The sequence below is a fragment of the Myotis nattereri genome, assembly GCF_964212035.1.
Source record: "Myotis nattereri genome assembly, chromosome: 8".
Lineage (NCBI taxonomy): Eukaryota > Metazoa > Chordata > Mammalia > Chiroptera > Vespertilionidae > Myotis > Myotis nattereri.
Genome location: NC_138083.1, coordinates 38,892,894 through 38,916,447, shown reverse-complemented (window position 1 = coordinate 38,916,447; position 23,554 = coordinate 38,892,894). Strand labels below are relative to the sequence as shown.

At 40.4% G+C, this 23,554-nt stretch overlaps 1 protein-coding gene and 1 pseudogene across 2 annotated transcripts in view; both read right to left on the bottom strand.

The window, feature by feature from the left end:
* Positions 1-23,554, bottom strand: part of CTNNBL1 (catenin beta like 1) — a 173,524-nt gene that overhangs the window by 47,914 nt on the left and 102,056 nt on the right. The window contains exon 11 of the mRNA XM_081097760.1: positions 17,976-18,157. Within this exon, the coding sequence (XP_080953886.1) occupies positions 17,976-18,157 (182 nt within the window). The remainder of the gene's footprint in view (positions 1-17,975; positions 18,158-23,554) is intronic.
* LOC308523753 (large ribosomal subunit protein uL4-like) lies at positions 15,682-17,042 on the bottom strand (annotated as a pseudogene). The gene has a single exon. The product of its transcript is annotated as a large ribosomal subunit protein uL4-like (transcript).

The window sequence follows — 23,554 nt, the reverse complement described above, 5'->3', positions numbered from 1 at the left end:
TGATAGAATAGAATGACAGAAGGAACCCGGGCTCCTGATGACAAGGTGAAGCTGCCAGTCTAGTCCTGCTGACCTCTGGGCTTATTTTACGTGCCAGAGAAATAAACCTCGATGTGCTCTATTTTGTTTAAAACACGATTGTTTCCAGCCTCTATTACCAGCAGTCAAGTGAAATTCCTAACTGATATACTCATCCAGCAAATTCTTTTCTAGGAAATCCAAAGAGAAGCTTTGCATTCTGAGAGTTCAGGTATTTACCCCAAGAAAGCAGTGTACAATCTCATCTGTCTTTGGAATAGCCACACATCCCAGGAGAAAGTCTTAGAAACAGGAATAACTGCTGGTGAAAGGCACATACATTCCTTTCTTTTTACCCAACTGTGTCATAGGGTTTCCTTCCAACATTTTCCCATTATATTCTGGAGAACCTGGCTGGAATGACTGATAGCATTTTTTATGAACCCCCACACCGTTGTGATAGCGGAAATAACTGCCTGGGGTTTCAGCTCCTGTTTTAACTCTGCATCCCCACCAATTCTCACATTCCTAGCACCCACACCCCGCAATGCTCTGAGAAACTGGTATGAGACAACCCGGGGTTTCTGGCCACCTGACTGAGTCCTTTAGTGAGTCCCTTTGATGAAGACAGCTGTACATCAGGTGGGGCTGGTCAGTTTACTTTCCTATAGCATATCACTTTTAGGAGTATTTCATTTAAATTGATTTAAAAAGACTGTAGCCTAGAAGCTCTTTCTTAGGGGTTGAAAGCATATTACATACTCTCTCACTACCCATGCCCAACATAAAACATAAAAAGTATTTAGATGCTAAAATGAGACAATCACCCTGAATATTTATACTGTAATTTTATTTTTTTAAGCATTCTTTTCAATTAGCTTACTGTGTTTTCAAATAGTTGCAAAAGCAATGACACAGTACTACCTGGATTTAGATACACCTAAGGTAATGACAAATGCCAGAATTCTTGCATTCTCAGTGATTTTGCTGCTATTCCAATTTCTCACTTTCCAAGTATCAAGTATCAACCTGCCTTGACGTAGGAGAGCTGATCATTACAGACCCAAAGCAAGGGAGGTGTTTTCACACTCCTCTGAAAGCCATCCGTGGATGCCTGTTTTAGATTAGAAATTCAGTTCAGAAAAAAGAAAGAAAGAAAGAAAGAAAAGCCTGTTTCCAGGATGTTCGGGAAATGATCTAAACCTACCTGTTCACTACTTTCATCTTACCCACCAGTCCTGCCTTTGCACTCTTCAAACAGCCACGGTGTCCTCCTCCTATTCTTCCTACATTTAGCAGCAAAGCCTCCTTTACAGTGCCACAGCCTCGCCAACGGTTGAGTTCCACACACTTCCTCCAGACTCCAGGGTTTCAGCTGATTTCTACATAAACCAGCAAAACCTTCTTGAAGACCCAAAGGAGCCTTAGTTCATTTTCTTGAAGTCTGACTTCTTCCCCCTTCTTCCCTCAGCGACACAGTGAAAGGACAGAAGGAATTTCCGTACGGCACTAACACAGCTCTTTCAGTTCTGGTTTAAGACTAATGAATTAAGTAAGCCATTAGATAATCTTGTGCACACACAAAAACTACTGGAAAAACATGCAGTCAGCCCCGTGAAGATGCTTCAGGGTCATATTCTAACGGGATCAGATTTGTAATCAGGAGAGAAAAGAATCTGGTTAATCCTAAAAAACACATCGCATTTGTGAAGAACGTTTCCATGTTCTGTTTTACTAATAGGCTATCATTACCAATTAGCAAATATGTGAAGTACTTTGCCATCATCCTTTTCTCACAAGCCAACCTTTCCAATACACCCAGCACAACCATTTTCCAGCTGTACAAATAAAGAACTAAGAGCCTGAGAAATCTACATGCCTTTACCAATGGGACTTTATTAAGAGGGGAAAAAACATCTATTAGTGTTACATGCCAGATTAAAGTGCTTCGCATACAAATTCTCAATATTCATGACCACCTTTGGAGTAGGTTATCCTCTTTCCAGATGAGAAAAGATAAGGCCCAGAAGGCTATGTGTTTTACACAAGTTCTCAGAGCTAGTAAGAGCTGGAGACTGATCCAACTCCCAGGCCAGCTTCCTTTCTATGGCCTACGCCGGCCTTTCTAGTGGTGAACTCAATTTACTAGCACCCAAGTTTCCAGGGTTGTGAGAAATAAGCATAGAGCCATTTTGAACAAAGCTATAAACTGAAACGCCAAAGTCCCTTTGCTTTATACAAAACAGATGATTTCTGGCAAAAACTGACTTCAAAGTAATTTCTGTGAAACAAATCCTACTTATCTACCATTATGAAATTCAAAATGCATTCCCAAAGAAAGAATTCCCCTGCTTGCTTTATCATAAATATTTGGTAAAGGGGAATGGTGAGAGGCCTTGGCAGATGTTGTGCATGGCTGCAAGTCAGCAGCAGCATGTCCCTGCTGGGGGTGGTGCTCCAGAACTCCCCTCAGCCTGGCCACAGGCTCCTCCCTTCTCAGAGAGAGACCCCCACCAGGACCACAGGAATTCCTCCTGTGCCTGGGAGGCCTCTAACACCACGTGGTAGCTCCTAGATTCTATGTGTAGTAGAGTGGGACGCACATTGGCACAGGGATCAGAAAATAGGGATTTTATTCTCCAGAATGATAGTAATAAGCACAGCAATAATCAGACAGGTAGTCTTCTTTTCTTGGACTCAGTTTCCCCAACTGTCTATCAAAGAGTCCTCTCAGCTCTCAACATCTATAAAACGCTTCCATTTATGTCAGTGGTTGTCAATGTGGGGGAGGGAGAGGAAGACTCCTTTCTTGTTCACTTGGAACAGTCCTACTCACTTTCAATTTTCTAGTCTTCCTAATCTCCTCAGGGAAGATTTCCAAGGCTCTCCAAAGCAGATTGGGCGCCTACTTATTCCTTCCTGACTTCCAATTGCAACTTGTACCTACCTCCTTTATCACCTTTGTATTGTAATAATTATTTCCATGCTGTCTCCCCACCTTCGAGTGGGGCCCGAGGTGGCCCACGGGTATCTCTCCAATCTAACAGATCTAACACCTTGCCTGGCATCATTAGGTGTTCAGTAAATACTGGCTGAAGACTAAAGAGTGGATGGACTCATGGAAGAGATCAGCTGAGGTTTCCTTCAGGCCACCTTACAGACAAGAGTTCCACAGAGACTTTCTAATGCAACTAGTTCTGGGTGAACTCTTCAAGTTGAGCCTCTTATGTCATCAGGATGTGTTCAGATATGGGCACCTCTCATTTTAAACTTAATCCTGAGCTCATTACTTGTGAAATGCCTTCTGTAGCCTAGGCCTTTGACAGAGATAAGACATGCTGGGAATACACATTTCCAGAGCCACCTCTTAAATAAAGTCCGTTCTCCCCCAGGTGTGTTAGAAAGAGGGCTAACAGTTGTTACGCAACTACTATATACTACAATAAATCAGAGAGGCAGGCATCAATATTCTATTTTATAAATCCCCTCTACTCAAAGTGTGGTCAGAGGACCAGAAGTGGCAGTCACCTGGAAGCATGTTGGAAATGCACAATTTCAGGCCTCACCCCAGACTTAGTGAAGCAGAATCTGCACTTTAATTGATCCCCAGGTGATTTGTCTGCAATATAACACGGAGAAACACTGTTATAGATGAGGGATCTGGGGTCCATGATCTAATGAAGCTAATGAAGGGGCCTAAGGTTACCCAGCAAAGTTATAAACTGGGATTTGAACTCAAGTCTGAAAGGCATTTTCTGAAAGGCTGTGCTTGTCCCACTACACTGCTTTTAAAAACGACAATCTTATAGCTTAGAAAAATACATCTACCTTAATATAAAATATATAGTTGACCCTTGGACAACACAGGGATTAGGGACTTGACCCCCTCCTGCAGTCTAAAATCTATGTGTAACTGTTGACTCCCCCAAAATTTAACTACAAATAGCCTACTGCTGATCGAAGCCTTACTGATAACATAAACAGTTGATTAACACATATTTGCAGATTATATTATATACTGTATTCTTACAATAAAATAAACCAGAGAAAAGAAAATGTTAAGAAAGTCATGAGAAAATATATTTACAGTATTTATTGAAAAAAAAAATCCATGTATAAGTGGCCCCTCACAGTTCAAACCTGTGTTGTTCAAGGGTTAACTGTACAGAAAATTGTGCTAATTAAGTTCAGTATTTCAAAAATTTAGATTGAAGTCATATATTTAAAGAAATTCTCACATGCCACATTACCAAATACCTAAACACTTGGTTTTGAGCTTTCCTGTCCTGCCATGCTAGTATTATAAATTTTCCTATTTTATTTCTAGAAAAAAAACTAACATTATCGGATTATTGCTTTGGTGATTAAAAGCCATTTAACTTTTTGGTTTTCAGATGTCTCCTTGAGAGACCAAAGCACAGTATCAAAAACTTGGGTTTTAGGTTCTAAACTGTGTGCACAATTTGAGAAAGTACTTAACTTCTTTGGGGCTGCTTCCTCAGTAATAAAACAGGCTAATGATACCCCAACACAAGGCTGATGTTTTGAATAATGACATCATGTATATAATGGAACATAGCAAATCTTCTATAATAAAAAAGGCGTAATATGCTAATTAGACTGGATGTCCTTCTAGACGAAGCCGGGGCTGTGAGGGAAGCCCGGGTTCTGGGTGCCTGCTGGTGGTCGGAGGGAAGCCTGGGTCTCGGGTGCCAGAGGGAAGCCGCCGGTGCCGGCAGGGGGCGAGGGGGGTAGGAAGACCTACTTTTGCACAAATTTCGTGCATCGGGCCTCTAGTACTAAATAAATATGAGACACCATCACTGCCATCATCATCAACAGTAACTTTGACTGCCTGACACATCATCAGGAAAATTAGCCTGGTAACAAGGCTAGCAAACATTGTTATTCTACAAGTTTGCCAGCCAGGAGGGATACTTAACAGAAACATGATTTATTAGTAATCAATAACATTTAAGAAAGTTGTAGGCATATTTTTCAGTGATTATCAAAATGATACGCTTAATTTATTTTATGGTAACCCTGCAGCAAATAGGGAATAAGTTAACAATAATTTTCTTTCTACTTTGGAGCCAGGGCATGGAAGAAAAATATTACAAGGAAAAAAATGCAAGAAATGTATAAGAGACGGGAAAAACTCTAAATGTGATACACACCACCACCATATTGTACATGTGCATAATTTTATAGTCTACAAAGCACTTTGCCCATACATTACCTTATGCAATTCTCATACACTGTGAAATATTATTGTCTCCGTCTTAAAGGAGGGGAAACTGAGGTTCAGAGAGAGTAAATGACTTGTTCAGTCACAGACCCTGAGCATAAATTATGGCAGAAACATAAACCCAAGTCTTCTGAACCCAGCTGGGTTTCCTTTCCACTAGACTGCTTGTGGAATTTAGTTACTGTACTATCTCGCAACAAAGGTGCTCAGCTGCAGAAAACCACGCCCATGACAGTTCACAACAAGGTCCTGCAGCCCATCCCCAGTGGTGACCGTCCCTACCCAACACACACATCTTTTAATGGACTGGCATCTAAAAGAGAAAAGAGCTAGTTCTCTTGAACCTGCTACCTGAGAATAATTTCTGTTTGGGGATCCGTTGTTTGGCTACCAGAAAAGAATGTTTAACATCTTTCCAGCCTCCTTCCTATGCTAATTACAGCTCATCGGCATCTGGACACCCACAAGCAAAATCAATCTGACTACAGAAGCAAGCCAAAGACATTTTCTTACCATAAAAAACAAACAAACAAGTATGACTGCAACATGATTAAATACACAGAACATTTCCCCGGCAACCTGCAGGCTGCTGCATATAAAAATCACAGCCAATATCACAAGAGTCCAGGAAGGTGGACTAACAATCTCACACATGCAATTGCATTCTTTATGAGCAGTGAAATGTACACAAGTTTATCCCCTTCCACATTATATCTACTGTTAGACGCCAATGTTCAAGTACTCACTTAAAAGAAATACCATTGAAAGGCATCTTCACTTCCTCTTATACTACAACCAAATGAACTTAGCTTTCAGTCCATACCTCATTTCCTTATCATCCTCAAGTTCCAGCACATTCAAAATGCTTGGAAGAGCCAACATCACTATCCAAGCACAGCTCACCTTTTCAAATTACCATCTCTGCAACCTGATCATTTAACCTGAAATCTATCCTGCCTTCTAACAACAGAGTCTAACTTCTTAACTGTATTAAAGACTCACCACCACTGACAAATGTGTCCAAGACAGTGTGAGTAAAAACAGGCTACAAAATAGCGTATTTCAGTTGTCCACATGCTTAAATTTTCTACATTGGTTTATTATAAAAAGCAACAGTGCTATTTTTAACAAGCCTCCCCCAAAGACCCACTCTGTCAAGATCTTCTCTTGGCTTAGGGAGAAAGTAATAAGGATGCCTACCAAGGTTTGTGCTCTGAACATTATGGCCAGTGACCTCAACACTAGCTGAGCAACAGGATCAGGAGCTTTCTAAAAATATAAGTGCTCAGAGTCCCCAGTCCTCAGAATTTCTGGAGGTGGGGCCCAGGCATGTGTATTTTATCAAAGCTCTTCAAGTGATACTGATCAGTCAGGATTGAAAACTACAGATTTATGCCTCATTCTCAAGAGAGGACCAACAGAGGGAGAAAATAGGAGAGTGCTGAGTGAAGTGTTTAACTAAAGGCAAGCAACTGCACTCTAGCCGGGTAGCTCAGCTGGTCAGAGCGTCATCCTGATACATCAAGGTTGCTGGTTTGATCCTTGGTCAGGGCACAGACAAGAGGCAACCAATGAATGCATGAATGGGTGGCACAGCAAATCTCTCCCTCTCTCTCAAATCAATAAATAAAAATTAAATTAAAAAAATAAAGGCAGACAATTGCAAGGTAACCAGATGGAAACAGGAACTGAAGGCTGAAGCAGTGCTGAGCTTCAAGTGTAAGTGACCACGAGGAGAGAGAAGGCTATCAGTGGACAGACACACCCTAAAGGTAGAACCCAAGAAGAAATAAAGTGTGGCAGGGCAAAACATTTCAGACTAAGAGATAGAGGTTATTTATGAAGTACTGGGGGGCAGGACTCACTGATAACCTGAAGAAACTGAATAGGAAAAAGACACCAAGCAGTTTAAATTAGGCCTACTACTGGTGGGCAGCCTTGAATTTATGAAAAAAAGGGGGCGGAAGATAGAGGAGGAGGAACAGGGAAAACAGTTGTGGAAAAATCCTGGGTTAAAATCCTAGTAAGACCATATACTAGCTCTGTGATCTTCGGAAAACGACAATTTCTCTATGCCTCAATGTTCTCACCTGTAAAATGTGGGTATAATACGCAGCTCAGAGGATTATTGTAAGGATTAAATGAAATGAGATAATGAATGTAAAAGCCTATCAGAGTGCTCAGAACAAAAAAAGCTCACAAATAGAAACACTAGGAAGCATATTCCAGTACAGTTTATGTGTTGCACTTTAATAAACCAGGGCCCACAGTTAATTACTGCCTGGCCCCTAAGTTATTTCCTCATTTTGGCACCACCTAAAAATGCTGGAGAAATAACCTAGAAAAGTTTGGCTTTTTCTCTACTGTTGCTTCTACATTCCTGGTATTTATTTTACTTCTATAAAGAAGATACATTGCATACTAAAACTATTCCTATAAAATTTAATCAAGATTATAAATGAAAACTAACAGTCATATTGACAAAATAATAAATGTGCCAGTGGAAAATTCTATAACCAAAATAAGAATTCAGCAAATGCTGTCACTAAAGAACTAAGCTTCTACCTGGCAAAATGAAAACCACAGAAGAGAAAAAGAAGTGATAAATGTTTCTCCTTTACCCTCTCTACACAGGCCCTCAAAATCCAAATTGAATTTGTTCCAAATTAGCTGAAATAGTCAAAATAACTAAAATTAGTACTATACGTGTGACCTGTTAAACTTTGGGAGAGTCCTTTTTTGAATACATAATAAAATAAAACTAAAAACAGCAATAACTACCAATATTAATGAATGCTTACTATGTTCCTAAGCATCATACATATATCTCAGTCAATTCTCACAACAGCTCTGCAGGGGTCTCAAAGGTACTACTCCATGGGAGCTTAATAAAACACAGATCCACCAAAATTACGCAGCCTACTGGAACTGGAAACTCTGAGCACGAGTCCCAGATAACTGTATTTTAAATAAGGTCCCAGATGAATTCTGATGGAAGCTAGGTTTAAGGCAGTCTGTTTCTCCCAACTTTTATTTCACACGTGCTGGTTTTTGTTTTCACTCGACAGTCTTCTAAGGAGAGCTGTTTCTAGTCTCCAACTGTTCTATCACCACCCAGAATAGATTAGGAGCCCTTCCTTTGTGCTCCCACAGTGTTTCACACTTTCTTCTACCTTTTATCCTGTAATATAAACGCAGGTTTCTATGTCTGTCTCCTTAGCTGGACTGTGAGCTTGTTCACCTTTCATCTATAGCACCAAGCCTGTCACAAAGGAAGGGTTAGTGATTTACTTAATTTTTTTTTTAAAAAAGAATGAAGCTTCACTGACCCACCTTTAAGATTCTATCTATAGACATAAACTCTGCGAGAGTGAGAACTAGAAGAGTCTGGTACCTCATTCAAGAAGTGATGGGTTTTAACAGGGCTAGCATTACCAGGGTTACAACGAAGGGTTCAGGTTATAGGCCATCATGATAACTAGTGACTGCCCCATCTCCCTGGTTGCTTAAGACTCAGCCTGTCTGCATATGGAGTCCTGGTCCACAACTGGGCTTCACATCCACAGAAGTCAATGAGTTTGATCCTACATGTAAGCATGAGAACTGGGAGAGACAGGGATGCCTCCTGTTGAAAGGAGGCTGATAGGCAGTAACTATATTACTATTTACTGAGTGTCCACATGATAAAAACTACATATAGGATGCTGATGATCATTATTCTTCACATAACTCTTTAAGAAAGGTTTTTGCCAGGCTTGTTGATTAAAGAGGAATTCAAGGTCCAGAAAGAATAACTCACCCAAGGCCACCAGCTAGTTTGGGGGCAGGCCCATCTGTCTACAAAGACAACCCTCCTTCCACGACTCTGTGCTGCCTCCAGATACCAACCTACAGTGACCAGGAGATCACTGGAGTCACTATGGTGTTGGAAGAAGCTTTAGAAACAGACCTAGGCTTAAATTCTGCTTCTGTCATTCATTTGCTAAAAGGTCTTTAGTAATGAAAAATTCCCTGAGATTTATCTGTATAAAGATAAAAATGCGAATGTATATAGTAGGTGCATTTGTAAAGCCCTGAGTGTATTGGTAGATGCCCAATAGATGTGAGTTGGCCATTATTAGCCTGTTTCCCCACTCCTCCTTGCAAAAGAGAATAACAGTTTCTTCCGGAATGGCAAATATACCCTCTGTTTCACTGTCTTTCTTGTTGATAAACAACTAAGCTGTGTTCTACTTGGGAAAGAAAGGCCCGAGGGTAAATTCTTAATATGATGGAACCAGTTAGCAAACCAGATGTGCAACACTCAAAATCACCCCCTCAAGCCTGATGAGGAACCCCCAAATCTAAACACATTGTTATTTCAGCATCCCTATATTTTGTCATCTGAGGTCAGGAATGAGACAAGCAGCTAGAGGGAGGGAAAGGGAATTGATCCTGAATCTGTTCAATTATAAGGTTTTCAAATAGCAACAAAAAGAACAGCAAGACATTTCCATCCTTGTTCTAACATAAGGTGCCTGTTAGTACATGACTTAATATCATTCTTAAATACTGTTCACTCTTCACTTGCTCATTGTTCTGACCACTATAACCAACCCTTTTTGATTTTTAAGCTTGGAGAATACAAAAAGAGGGAGCAGATCTTTGAATTCTCTGTTTACAGGTGATATGGAGGAGAAGTGGGGACCCAAGGCTCCCTGGTGTGTCCTCTCTGGGGGAGCTTTTTGTCTTGCATGCCACAAAGGACTGGCAGGCATGTTGACAGTCCACCTCTTATGAATGGCAGATTCAGGGAAGGAAAACATTTCTTCAGGTGAATACTTCTAAAATTACCAACAGAATACAAAGAAGAGGAACACAAATGGAAAACACATCCTCATTGCAGCCACTAATATTAGTGAAGCAGGCACTGTGCTAAGCACTTTATCTGTATTATTTCACTTAATCCCCTTATAGCACCCTTATGAGATAGATTCAGTATTATCCCAATTTTACAATTGAGGAAATATAGGCTCAGAGAGGTTAAGCAACTTTCCCCAAATCACAAAGCTAGTAAATGACAGAACCAAGATGCCAACCCAAGTCTTGTCTTCATTCAAAACCCATGTTCTTAATTACCCATCTATCTCTCTATATAAAAGTCTAATATACTAATTGTCCCTCTGACTGTTCAACCAGTCACTATGATGTACACTGACCACCAGGGGGCAGGCACTCCAACTGGTAGGTTAGCTTGCTGTTGTGGTCTGGCCAATCAGCACTGGGCATGATGGATCGGTCATGCCCTGGAGCCCTCCCGCAGTCCCTCCCCGGCCCTGATCATGCACCGGTGGGGTGCCTTCGCCTGGCTTGTGCCCACGCGCTCTCCGGGACCCCTCAGGGGGTACTGGAGAGCCGGTTATGGCCCAATCCCCACAGGCCAGGCCGAGGGACCCCACCGGTGCACGAATCCATGTACTGGGCCTCTAGTATCACATAATTGTTATACATGCCTTAGTTCTGCCCCCTCTGCCACTCCCATCATTAGTATAAGAATGAAATACTATTTATTTTTCAAGAAACACTCTTTTCTTAAGCCTTCCCAGAATCCCTAGAAGTCTGGGCTTCCACAAAGTATAGCATTTAGTATAGTATGATGTTTGGGGTCAGTATTAAACGAATGATTCATAATAAACTAACATTTTATCAATCCCCACACTATGTTAGACTTACACAATAATAATAATTCTCAACAATTCAAAAAGGGTGGTATTAATCCTATTCTTATAGATGAATAAACAAACATGTATTGAACATTACTATGGGACAGATGCTGTGGTCTTATGGGAGAACCATAAACTAGTTAACATGGTAAGAGTCCTTTGAATTTCACAATGCTCTTAACTATAGGCATGTGTCTCGATCTTGGTTGTAGATGGTATATAGGTGTTAAATAAACACATTCAACCAATGCTTACTGAGCACCTACCATGCACCAAGCACTGTGAAAGACACTAGAAATGCCTAACAATAATTTCACTAAGTCATTTGCCATATAATTTGTGCAATTTGAAAGAATAAGAGTCCCTACTACCATGATGACCTGCCCTGGGTCAAAGCACTAAGGTTAGAACCAAGGTCTTCTAATCAAGAACTTTTGACTTCATCAACAATCCAGAGAAGAGATCAAGTTAGTTTGGCTGGACTCAAAAGAGCAAATACTATGGCATGACTTTGTGAAACGAGTGTGAGATTTGTGATCAGAAGCTTAGGGTCTAAATCTTAGTTTAGCTACTTACCCACTGTATGACTTGAAGTCATGATCTCCTTGAGTCTTACAATTTCCTCATCTTCAGAATGAGAGATAACATCAGCCTTATGGGAATGTTGTAAGGCTCAAATATGATCAGTTGTGTGAAGATTGGTAGGTTGACATTCCAGTGTCCTTTGGTTTAATCTATGTCATCATTTCCCTTCTACCAGAAGTATCTTTTTCTCCAAGTATTCCTATTCTCTCGTACCCTTTAATAACGAAGTACTCTTTTCTGGTAAGTCTTTGTAGTTGCTAATATGATTTTTTGGTAACTATCGACAAAATTGCTTCCTCCCCTTCCTTAAACTATAAATTTATTGAGGGCTGGGAGTGCCTCTCTAATTTGAGTGGTGACATGCAGGATGGACTCTGAGAGGACAAGAGAATTGGGAGACTAAAGTGCGAGAGACTTATTAAAGCTACAGTAACAGTTCACAAGAGGTGATGAGTACAGTCAGCGGCAACAGAGAGGACTTAAGTTTTTTATAAGATAAAATTCATAGGACTTAAGATCAATTACAAGTGGGGAATATTAAAGTTAAGATGATGCATTGATTTTTGCCATGGGTGGTGAAATGGAGAGTAGTGACATTTACCAGGATAAGGAAACAGAGGAGACTTGGGCAATGAAGGAATGAGTATGGCTTTGAAAGAGTTGAGTTTGAGAATCTGATGGGATTGTCTTCTGGTTAGTTAGCTGTGCCAACTAGCGCTTAGGAAAGATACAAGGTTGAAGATTTGGGAATCAATGGCAAAGAGATAGAAGTTAAAGCTTCAGGTAGTAGGTGAGATCACCTGAGAAACAAAAAGAACAGGCAGAGAAAAAGGATCTGGAGATGGAACACTAAAAAAGAGCTTTCCCACAGGACAGGGATTCTATTTTGTGACCTTTCTCCTGGGGACCTGTGACATACTAGGTCTTTGTTGAATTTTGGACATAGCAGGAGCCCCCAATAAAAGCTGGCCCCAAACAATGACTTACCTATGCTGGTTAAGCTCCCTTTACTAACTGTAGGAAAGGTTTTGCCATTTCCCTTTTCTAATCCTGGTAGGTGGTGGGAGTTTTGGTCTGCACTTCCTCACTGTTAGGAGTCCAAGGAGCACCAGCAACTACTAGTACATGTTACCTGACACGTGGAGTCCACCAGAATCACAATTCTTTGCAGATGACAGATGGTATTCTTTAAAGCACTAACCTGTCATCAACTGCTGTCATTGTTCATAGGTAAAATGTGTGCACATGCTCAGCATGCACACCATACACCTACACACTGCTTGGTAGCTCACCTCCTTAAAGCTTATAACAGCCTCCAGGGGAACCATGTTAAAACAGCGCAATTAAGTAGAACTGCTACAAACTCAATAACTCACCTACCTAATGAAGCAATATAAGAAAAATTGTACCTATTTTAATAAGAATTTTAAAAAGAGACAAGAAGTAAAGGTCAAATGTCATTTCTGGATCCCAGCTCTTTTCTTCTCTCCTCCTATTCTGAAGCAGTTAATACCAAAGAGACATTATATACTGTGCTATTCTTTATAAAACCAAAGAGGCAGCCAATCATGCTATTGCACACAAGGGCAAATTATTTCTTTCCAACCCATCCCCCAAGTTAAATGCCTTCCCTGATCTATTTCTGACGGTTTTATTATGCAAACCTGAATGGATTTCAATTACAATAATTCTTTTCCTTCCCTACCCCAACTCACAAAAGAGGAACTAAATTACCAGCAATTCTAGGTTATAAGGACAGTTTTTGCTTCTTCCTTCCTCTCTAGTCACCTTAATCAAAAGTTCTCCTCTCTCAACCTCTTTGTTGGCTTTAGAAACACAGCTGCTTTTGTGCCACCGCACTATTTTGCTTCTAAACAAGCTGGGTAAAAGACCACTCACCAAGGGTATGACTGACAACCATCAATCTGATTGAAGTCCACTGCATTGATGTTAACCTTGTAGGGTTCTAAGGAGAGTTCCAAATCCATGTCTGTCCTCGCTGAGCAGTCTTTTAGGGAAAGTGATGTTCATTCATGTAGTCAATGAACATTTACTGTGCATCCAACATATGCCAAGCACCAGGCTGGGCCCTTGGACTTAGCGGTGAAAAGGCCATTTGTTCCAAAATCTTAAAGGCTATGAAGGCAAAGTCTGGAGACCAAAAGTACACTTAACAAGAAGCTCTATTCTAGTCCAGGATCTTATGATATGCCTCCCTGAGAAAGTGACAGCAAAACCAAGGACCTGAAGGATGACTAAAACGCAGACAGAAAAAGTTGTTACAGATTGAGGAAGGAGCATGGTGGAAGCCTGGGGCCAGGAATGAGCTGCGCATGTCTATAGATACTCCTTATAGCTGAGGCTATTGTGCTCTAGCTTAGCATACAAAGCTGACCAGCACACAGAGAGTAAGCCAAAGGACAAGACCGAACCAAGAAATATTGCAGTGTGTCCTGCCCCGCTCTGCCTTTGTTTCCTACCTTCATGGCATGAGTGAGGACCGGTCTGCCAGGAGAAGGAGCGGCTAGCTGGGACTTCCAGCGAGAAGTTCACTTCTTCTCTCTGGGTGCTGGTGTATTCAGGATGCAGAACTCATCCTCACCAGTCATTACGGTCCAAACATGCCTTCCAGCAGCTGTCTTACCAAGCCATTGCCCTCACTAATATAATGTTATCAAATTCCTAATGCGGTACTCTAGAGCAAATGTACTGCTACCAGCATTCAACCAGGCACATTCTTTCAAAAGGGAAACAGCTGCTCACTGAATCAGTCACTTCTCTTCTCAGTACCAAGCACAAAGAGCAAGAGCCAGCCAAGGACTGTTTTCTTTCTCTTCCTTTAAGCATGCCCAAGATGCAGTGCCAGGTCTCTCACTAGAACCCAGCAGGTCAACCACAGCACAGTCTTTGAGGAGCTTCCTGGATTACAGGACAAGACCATAACAATAGGCAATAGGGCCCGTGCTTGAGAGTCTTAAGGCGCAGATATCAGAGTTTCTAGTTAACTAATCTAGTTTCCTCATTTTATGGACCAAGAAGGAAAATACAGTCTGGCAAAGTTAAATAAAGGGTCACACAGTTAGTTAGAACCACAGCCTGATTCATTTCTCAGTTGATTTCCTAAAAATAACCCCACAAAGGTACCACCATCTACTTGATAGGTTGTTAAGCCTAAATAAGAGAGCCCAGAGCGCAGCACTACTAGGACTGTGGCAGGTTTTCACGGAATGATGACTGTCTCCAAAATTTTCTCCTAGATCTCCAAGACCATCTATTCCCTCTCCCATGGCCTCATTTTGCTGAATTTTGATAGAAAAAAGGCCAGCAATAGGGCTGTTTACGGCTGATAAACATGTTTACGACTGGTGATTGGTCAAAATCAATCTGAGGTGAACTGAACTCTCTGCTTGTTCTAGATCTCTAGTTCACAGTTTTTTGCACTGCCAGTCCTCCCCTTGCCAGACTTCCTGTTGTCTCTGGAGAGTTGATCTGATCAGAGACGTTATCATTGGAAGCTACTACTAAAGACAGTCATATCACTTTCCCTTAAGCCAGTGGTTCTCAACCTTCCTAATGCCACGACCCTTTAATACAGTTCCTCATGTTGTGGTGACCCCCAATTTCATTGTTACAAATTGAACATAATTAAAGCAGTGATTAATCACAAAAACAATATGTAATTATATATGTGTTTTCCGATGGTCTTAGGAGACCTCTGTGAAAAGGTCGTTCGACCCCCAAAGGGGTCGTGACCCACAGGTTGAGAACCACTGCCTTAAGCCATTCCAGTTGGAAAACACTAGGCCAAGTAAATTTGAGAAAGAAAACTTGTTTTTTAATTGTTTTATTGCTTAAAGTATTAGAGAGTATTACATACGTCTCCTTTTTATTCCCCCCTTGACCTTCCCCTAGACTCCCCTACCCCCCAGTGTCTTGTGTCCATTGGTTATGCTTATATGCATGCATACAAGTCCTTTGGTTGATCTCTTACCCCCCCGCCCCCCAACCCTCCCGGGCCTTCCCACTGTAGTTTGACAGTCTGTTCGATGTTGCTCTGCCTCTGTACCTATTTTTGTTGATTAGTTTATAATGGTCTTAATTATCCATTTATTTTTATTTTTATTTTTTTATGTTTCTCATTGCCTTTGATCATTTTTATTCAAAATTAGCTGTCCAAAGTGATTTGACCGTTATGGAATAAACAAATGTAAGTTTATGCCACAGGCTTCTTTTCTTCTGTGTTGGGTTTCTTTTCTGCGGGCTTCTCAGCTGCTGGTTTCTTGGTAGCTGCAGCCTTTTTCCCCACCAAAGGCTTCTGCTTCTTAAGGCCAACAGCCTTCTTTCCTTTCTTCCCTACCACAGGCTTCTTGCCTGGAACCCCCTTCTCATCTGATTTGGCTTCTAGTGCTGCTGCTGCTTTATCCACCCGAAGCTTGTGGTTCTTGGCCTGATGAAGAATGGTGTTCCAGCGCATGGTCTTTGCATATGGGTTTAGCTTCAACGTGATTCTCAGGTTTTTCAGTGGATTCTTCTTCAGGACTCTGCGGTGAATCTTCTTGCGTGGTGCTCGGAGGGCTCTTTGGATCTCTGGGCTTTTCAAGATTCTGCTAAGGTCTGTATTGAGCATCTTGTGCATGGGAAGGTTGTAGTTACTCTTGAGGGAGGCAGCTCTACGCCACTGCCATACAGCTCATCTAACTTGCGGAAAGCACTTTCAGTCCAAATGCAGAAACAGCCCACATGCCCTCCAGGTGCAAGTTTCAAAATGTTCAGTTTGCTTACAGTAAGCAGAGTAATTCCAGGGATGTTTCTGAAGGCTTTGATGATACCGTTGTCCTCATTATAGATGATACAAGGTCCCCTGCGCTGGATACGACGACAGTTTCTCATTTTGCCCTTGCCAGCCCTCATTCACTGAGAGGCATAGACCTTTTTTATATCATTCCAGGCCTTAAGTTTCTTAAGAAGCAAAACAGCCTCCTTGGTTTTCTTGTAGCCTTCAACTTTATCTTCAACCACCAAAGGAAGTTCAGGAACTTCCTCAATACGGTGACCTTTAGACATGACCAGTGCTGGTAGGGCTGGGCAGCAAGGGCAGAGCAGATGGCATATCGTTTCTGTGTTGTGTTTACTCTGCGGTGCCAACGGCGCCAGGTTTTGGTTGGTGCAAACATGCGGCCCCCACGACACATATTTCCAAAAGCACCCTGGCCAGAACAATGAGTTCCACCACCTCGGACTCTGGGAATTTGAGCCACAGCTCTGCCAGTACCCCAGGACTCGGCACTGGTTTGATGACCTGCCAATTCACTGAAAGCATAGGGCTGTCTGTTGTTTTTGTGCAAGTTGGTGTGAACAAAATTCACAATATCTGGTCGAATGGGAGCCTTGAACACAGCAGGCAAAGTGACATTTTTGCCAGATGTTTCCCCCTTTTCAGAGTACACAGATATCAGTGGACGAGCACACACCATGGCGGGGAGAGGAGAAGGACACACTCCTCTCTACCTGGCGGCTCCCACAGGAAAAGCGAGAAAGAAAACTTTTATCTAACAGAATGAGCAATGCAAAAGGTCCTTCAGATACCAACGCCAATTCTATTAATCACTATGGAAAAAAAAATCACCCAAACTATGGGACAAATGTTAACTTTGACAAGACAACCAAATTAGTCAGTCAATCAGCTCCTCACACCCCTTCTTAACTCTCCCCACACTTTAAAATAACCATCCAACCATGTGAATTCCCTAGTACAAGCGTCTGTTAGCCTCCAGCAGAACTGTCAATGCTCATAAATCCCCAGCCTTCCAGATTGTACTGTGGCTATTTATTGGGGGGAGGATGCAGCAGGCACTAGACAATAGCAGGAAGAGATTGGCCTAGCGGTAACTACTCTGGTTACAGCATCGCAATTCATGGCAGCATTTTGCTGGGAGTATGCACCATCAGGAAGGAGAAACATAAAAAGGGGAATCTGGGCTGTAAATAGTTTATTTCGGCAATTCCTGATGTTAGCCGAATCATACTTTAATACAGAAATACATGAAAGCACCACTCCGGAGGTGACATGTGCTGCCATCTCATTACTCTTTTCAAAAGGGTCTTCCATCAGAGAGACACCTCGCTACAAATTATAGTGACGAAAACAAAACCTGCACGCAGAGACTTATTAGCAGGCCAGGAGGAAATGGAACCACCAGGATTCAAGCAAGAGAACCAGTGAACAAAGGCCATCAGAGATCTGGGGTCTCTGGGTTGCTTTTCCATGCACAGAAAATACAAAAAAATAGAAAAGAAGAAGGTAGTACTCTTCAGCTAAGAGCCTACTCCTCGAATGCACAACAGAGTTTTAAAAGTAGCTCTTTTTTCCACCATTTCTCTTAATGCACCTAAATTAGTCTGAGTTTTCCAGTGAACCCTACCTTCATGTTCCTTCTCAGTGGTTCCCACTTTCTTGATCTTCTTGGGAGATTTCATAAAGAGGGGAAAGATGGTTCGTAAGCCAAGAATGTCAACAAACTTATGGCAATTGTCTGTGCCCTCGGGCCCAATCATGGCATGGTCCAGCACTTTCAGGGCACTGCTCCTCGAAATCTTCTTTTCTCTGGGAACAAAAGAGGTTTCATATAAAGCATTTCATACGGATGTTCTAGTCTTAAAAAAAAAAAAGTGTTTTTACTACAGTACTCATTATCATGGGGAAAACATAAAGAAAAAAACAATTTAAATGTACACCAATAAGAAAATTATTACAGTATGGTACATCTACATGAAATATTACACACTTGTTAATAATTAGGAGAATCTGTAATATCATGGACAACTTTTTAAGGTCAGAATGACAAGCATAAAAGGTAATACATTAAAAATTCTATATGAAGCCATTACCTCAATTATGTGAAAAATATGCATTAAAAAACTGGCAAAAATAGATCAAAATGCTAACAGAAATTATTTCAAGGTAGTAGAATTATGGATCACTATTATTCCTTTTTCTTTCTTTATAACGGCATATGGTATGTGAATTATATATGTATCAATATATAATTCACAAATCATACAATTCAACCACTTAAAATGTACAATCAAATGGATTTTAGTATACTAACTGCTATGTTCAAACATCACCAGTCAATTATAGAACATTTTCATTACCCTGACAGGAAATCCCCTACCCTTTAACTGTCACTCTTACTTCCCCAACCCCGACCCCATCTCATCCCAGCCCTAAGCAACCACTAATCTATTTTCTGTCTCTATGGATTTACTTATTCTGGACATTTTAAGTAAATGGTATCATAAAATATGTGGACTTTTGTGACTGGCTTCATTCACCTAGCATAATATTCTCAAGGATCATCCAGGTTGTAGCATGTATCAGTGCTTCACTCTTTTCTATGGCTGAATATTAGTTCATTTTATGGATATGCCACAATTTGTCTAACCATTCATCCATTAATGGACCTTTGGGGTGCTTCTATCTTTTGGCTATTATGAATAATGCTACCAACATTTGTGTATAAGTTTTTGTATGGACATATGTTTTCATTTCTCTTGGGTGTATATATACCTAGGAGTAGAATTGCTGGAGTATATGGTTACTTCTATGTTTAACCTTCTGAGGAACTGTCAAACTGTTTTCCAAAGTGGCTGAACTATTTTACATTTCTACCAGTAACGTACAATGTTCTGATTTCTTCACATCCATGACAACACATATCAACTGACTTTTTGGTTCTAGCCATCCTTGTGTGTGTGAAGTGGTATCTCATTGTGGTTTTGATTTGCAGTTCCCTCATAACTAATGATGGCAAGCATCTTTTCCTGTGCTTATTGGCCACTTGTATATATTCTTTGGAGAAATGTCTATTCAGATCCTCTGCCTACTTTTTAATCAATTTAATCATCTTTATTACTGAGTTGTAAGAGTTCTTTATTCTGGATACAAGACCCTTATTTACAAATATATTTCTTTTCACTCTAGGAACTGTCCTTTCACTTTCTTGATAATGTCTTTGAAGCACAAAAGTTTTTGAATTTTGATGAAGTTCAAGTTACCTATTTTTTTTGTTGCTCATGCTTTTCACATGACAAATCCAATGTCATGAAAATTTACATGTTTTCTCCAAAGAGTTTAATAGTTTTATTTCTTACATTTAGTCTGTGATTCATTTTAAGTTAATTTTTGTTTGTGGTGTGAGGTAAGGGTCCAACTTCATTCATTTACATATGGCTATCCAATTGTCTGTTCCAGCACTACTGTTGAAGAGAATATTCTTTCCCCATTCAATGGTCTTGGTATTCTTGTTGAAGTCAGCTGGCCATAGACAAATAGCTTTATTTTTGAATTCTCAATTATATTATATTAATTTATGCCAGTACCACAATGTCTTAATTACCACTACTTTGTAGTTTTTAAAATTGGGTGCTTTTCTTTTTCAATATGGTTTGGTAATTTCTGGTCCCCTGCAATTCAAAACTAATTGTAAGATCAGCTTGTTAATTTCTACAATGGTCAACTGTGATTCTTATAGGGATTATGCTGAATTTTTAGATTACTTTGGGGAGTACTGTCAATTTAACAATATTACATCTTCTGGTCCATGAATATAAAATGCTTTTCTACTTATTTGATCTTTTTTAATCTCTTTCAACAATGTTTTATAGTTTTCAGAGCATAAATTTTATACTTCTTTTGTTAAATTTACTCCTTTGTATTTTATTCTTGATGCTATTATAAATGGAATTATTTTCTTAGTTTTACTTGTGGGTTGTTCATTGCAAGTGTATAGAGATACAATTGATTTTTGTATATTAACCTTATATCCTGCAACCTTGCTAAACTTGCTTATTAGTTTCAATAAGTTTTTAGTGGATTCCTTGGGATTTTCTACATATAAGATCATGTCATTCGCGAACAGAAGTAGTTCTACTTCTTCCAAAAAAGCTCCCTTCTATTCTAGTTTAAGTCTTTTTATCATGAAAGGTGTTGGATTTTTGTCAAATGTTTTTTCTGCATCTTATTATTCCCTTTTTCTATTTTTCAGTATCTTTCATTTTTCTATAATGAACATTCAGTACCTTTTAGAATTAGAAAAGATAAACTATTTTCAAGAAAAAACAAAGGCAATTCCCCCACCCACCCCTGAATTCATAGGTCACAGCATAATCCTGCCACTGGCTACTACTCTTGGAGATATTTCTCAAAGGATTATCATTTTCCATAACCTTACACTGTTTTCTTTAACACTCTATGAGGTAGAGGGCAGTAAGTCAGTCATTTCATATTTTAGTATAGCTGGTAAATCAACCAACCAAGCCAATATTCAATGTTTACTGAGCCCGTACTCAATATTGTGGTGAGCACAAGAGAAAAACAAAAATTAAGACATGGCTGCTGCTTTCAAAAACACTTAATCTACAAATATTGAATGGATACCTCTTTTGGGAATAGGACATATCAAGTCCCAGTTCTCATGAACTTAATTCTTACTGCAGGAAACAAATGGAAAATCAAGATATTGATAGTGGTTAAGTGTCATGGAAATAAAGCAATGTGAAAGAATGACTGGAGAGGATTTTTAATTTAGGTAATTAAAGAAGGCCTCTTAACAGGTAACATTTGTATTGAGATCTGAGTGATGTGATGAGATGAATTTGTCATACATATTTTAGGGGCAAAACATTAAAAGCAGAAGGAACAGCCAATACAAACATCCTAAGGCAGAAATAAGCTGGCATGGCAAAAAAAAAAAAACACAACACACCAAAAACACAAAAAAAACCCCCAACACTCAAAAGGCTGGAAGCTTGAAGAATACCAAGGAGCAGTGTTCTGCTTAGATCAGAGACAGAAACATGGGCCATGCCTTCTAGTCTTGTAGGACACAAGACAGCCTCTGACGAAAGAACTGATTCTAGGAGCTAAGAGACACTTGTACATGTTTGTTCTGAGACTATTATGTGTTAGGAGGGAGGGAGGGAGAGAGGAAGAGAGAGGGAGAGAGAGGGAGAGAGAGAGAGAATTTGGGGGAATATGGGGAAAGACATACATATGCAAATATTTGAAAAGAGGTGAGAAAGTAAGAGAAGTAAGAGGCTACTCATTAGTAAAGATAAGAGAGTCCATCAGCTTGAGAGAAAAGCCAGGGTAAAATTTTAAAAAATTATTATTTTTAATAATATTGCTAATGTAGACAGTCAGCTGGAGTGCTGCGGAGTCTCCCCCATTGACCAAGAAGGCACAGGGGGAGGTTCTCACACCAAGTGTGCAAAAAGATGAATGGGTAGAATCCGAGTATACCAAAAGCTAGAAAGATGGATAGGGCCCTAACATGCCAATATGGATAATTTAATCATATTTTTAGGGTGTCAAAAAACCAATGGTAATGAAGAGACTAAAGATAAAAACAAGGGGAGACCTAATTGATAGAACTAGGCAACTGGTCAGTCAGGCAAATGGAAGGCAAGCCTGGTAAAAAAGGTGGTAGTAACATAATCCAAAGATTCAATTTGGATTTCTTACATGAAAGCCAAATTCTTACATGAAAGCCAAAGAAAAGGAATCAGAAATAACATCCCTTTGAATAGTCTTTAGTAGAGGAAGCACTATGAAAACGCTGCACTATTAAAGTGTTAACAGTGCAATCCTGGGTCAGACAAGCCAGTCAGGATTGAGTCTCAATGAGTGAAGGAAGGAGAGTAGGTAAAAAGCTTTCCAACAGTACCTGTTGGTGGCAAGACCATCCTTATTTACCTGAGACGGTTCCATTTTTACCACTCAAAGTGCCACATCCTGGGAAATCCCTCAGTTCTAGGCAAACTGAGACAGTTCGGTCATCCCACTTGGTGCCAACCTCAAACACCAAGATGTATTGTGACTATTCCTATCCTTATTCCCCTTGCTGTGGGACCAATCAAAGCAATCCATAGATACTCATGACATTCAATCCAACTACTGAGTTTAAAAGAAAAAAGAGGCTACTGCTAAGCACCTGCCTTCGTGCAACAGGCACTACACTAGCTGTTGAGAATTATAAGCTCCCTGTCTTTCAGCAATTAAAGGACAGATAAATAAAAATAATTTCAAAAGCTTGAAGCAGTGAAAATTAAGTCCAAGGAGGTGGGAGGTGGAGATAGTTAACTTTATCAGGGAGAAGTTAGTGAATGTGTCCAAATGGAAGGTGATATCTGAACTGAGTCTGAAGAATGAGTATTTGCCAGGCAGAGAAGAGAGAGCAATGACATTGGTGGCAGTGGTGGGTAAACAGCATCTGCAAAAGGTCCAGAAGGCCTGTAAGAGCATGCCACCTGAGGGAACTAGAAGTCATTTTGAATGACCACTGGTGGAAGACCACTGAGGTGGTGGGCAGGAACTAGATGTGCTACCAGGAATCTGGGCTCCATGCCACACATGTTGAGAAGCCATGAAATGTTTAAGTAAAGAAGGGCATTAGATAGATACATTTCAGATAGCTTTATCTGGCAGCAGTGTGATAAAGGGATGTAGAGCTTTGGGTAGGGAGGACAGTAACAACAGGGTAAGTGAAAAATGACAAAGGGCCCAGCCAGCGTGGCTCAGTGGTTGAGCATTGACACATGAAAAAAGAAGTCACTGGTTCGATTCCCAGTCAGGGCACATGCCCTGGTTTCGGGCTTGATCCCCACCCAGTAGGGGGCATGCAGGAAAAAGCTGACCAATGATGTTTCTCTCTCATCGATGTTTCTATTTCTTTTTCCCTCTCACTTCACCTCTCTCTAAAGATCAATGAAAACATATTTAAAACAATGACAAAGATTCTGACAATGGTCGGGGTATAAAAAAAGGCATATTTGTGAAACATAAAGTCTTAAATATCAGGAGCAGAGTAAACAGGCTCCAAATTTAGCAGGTTTGGTTTTCTGCATCAAGATGAAATTCTAAGAGAAAACTAGACAAAAATATTTATTTGCTTTTACTGCAGCTGGACTTTAGCAATCTACTTTATAAACTTGAATTTAC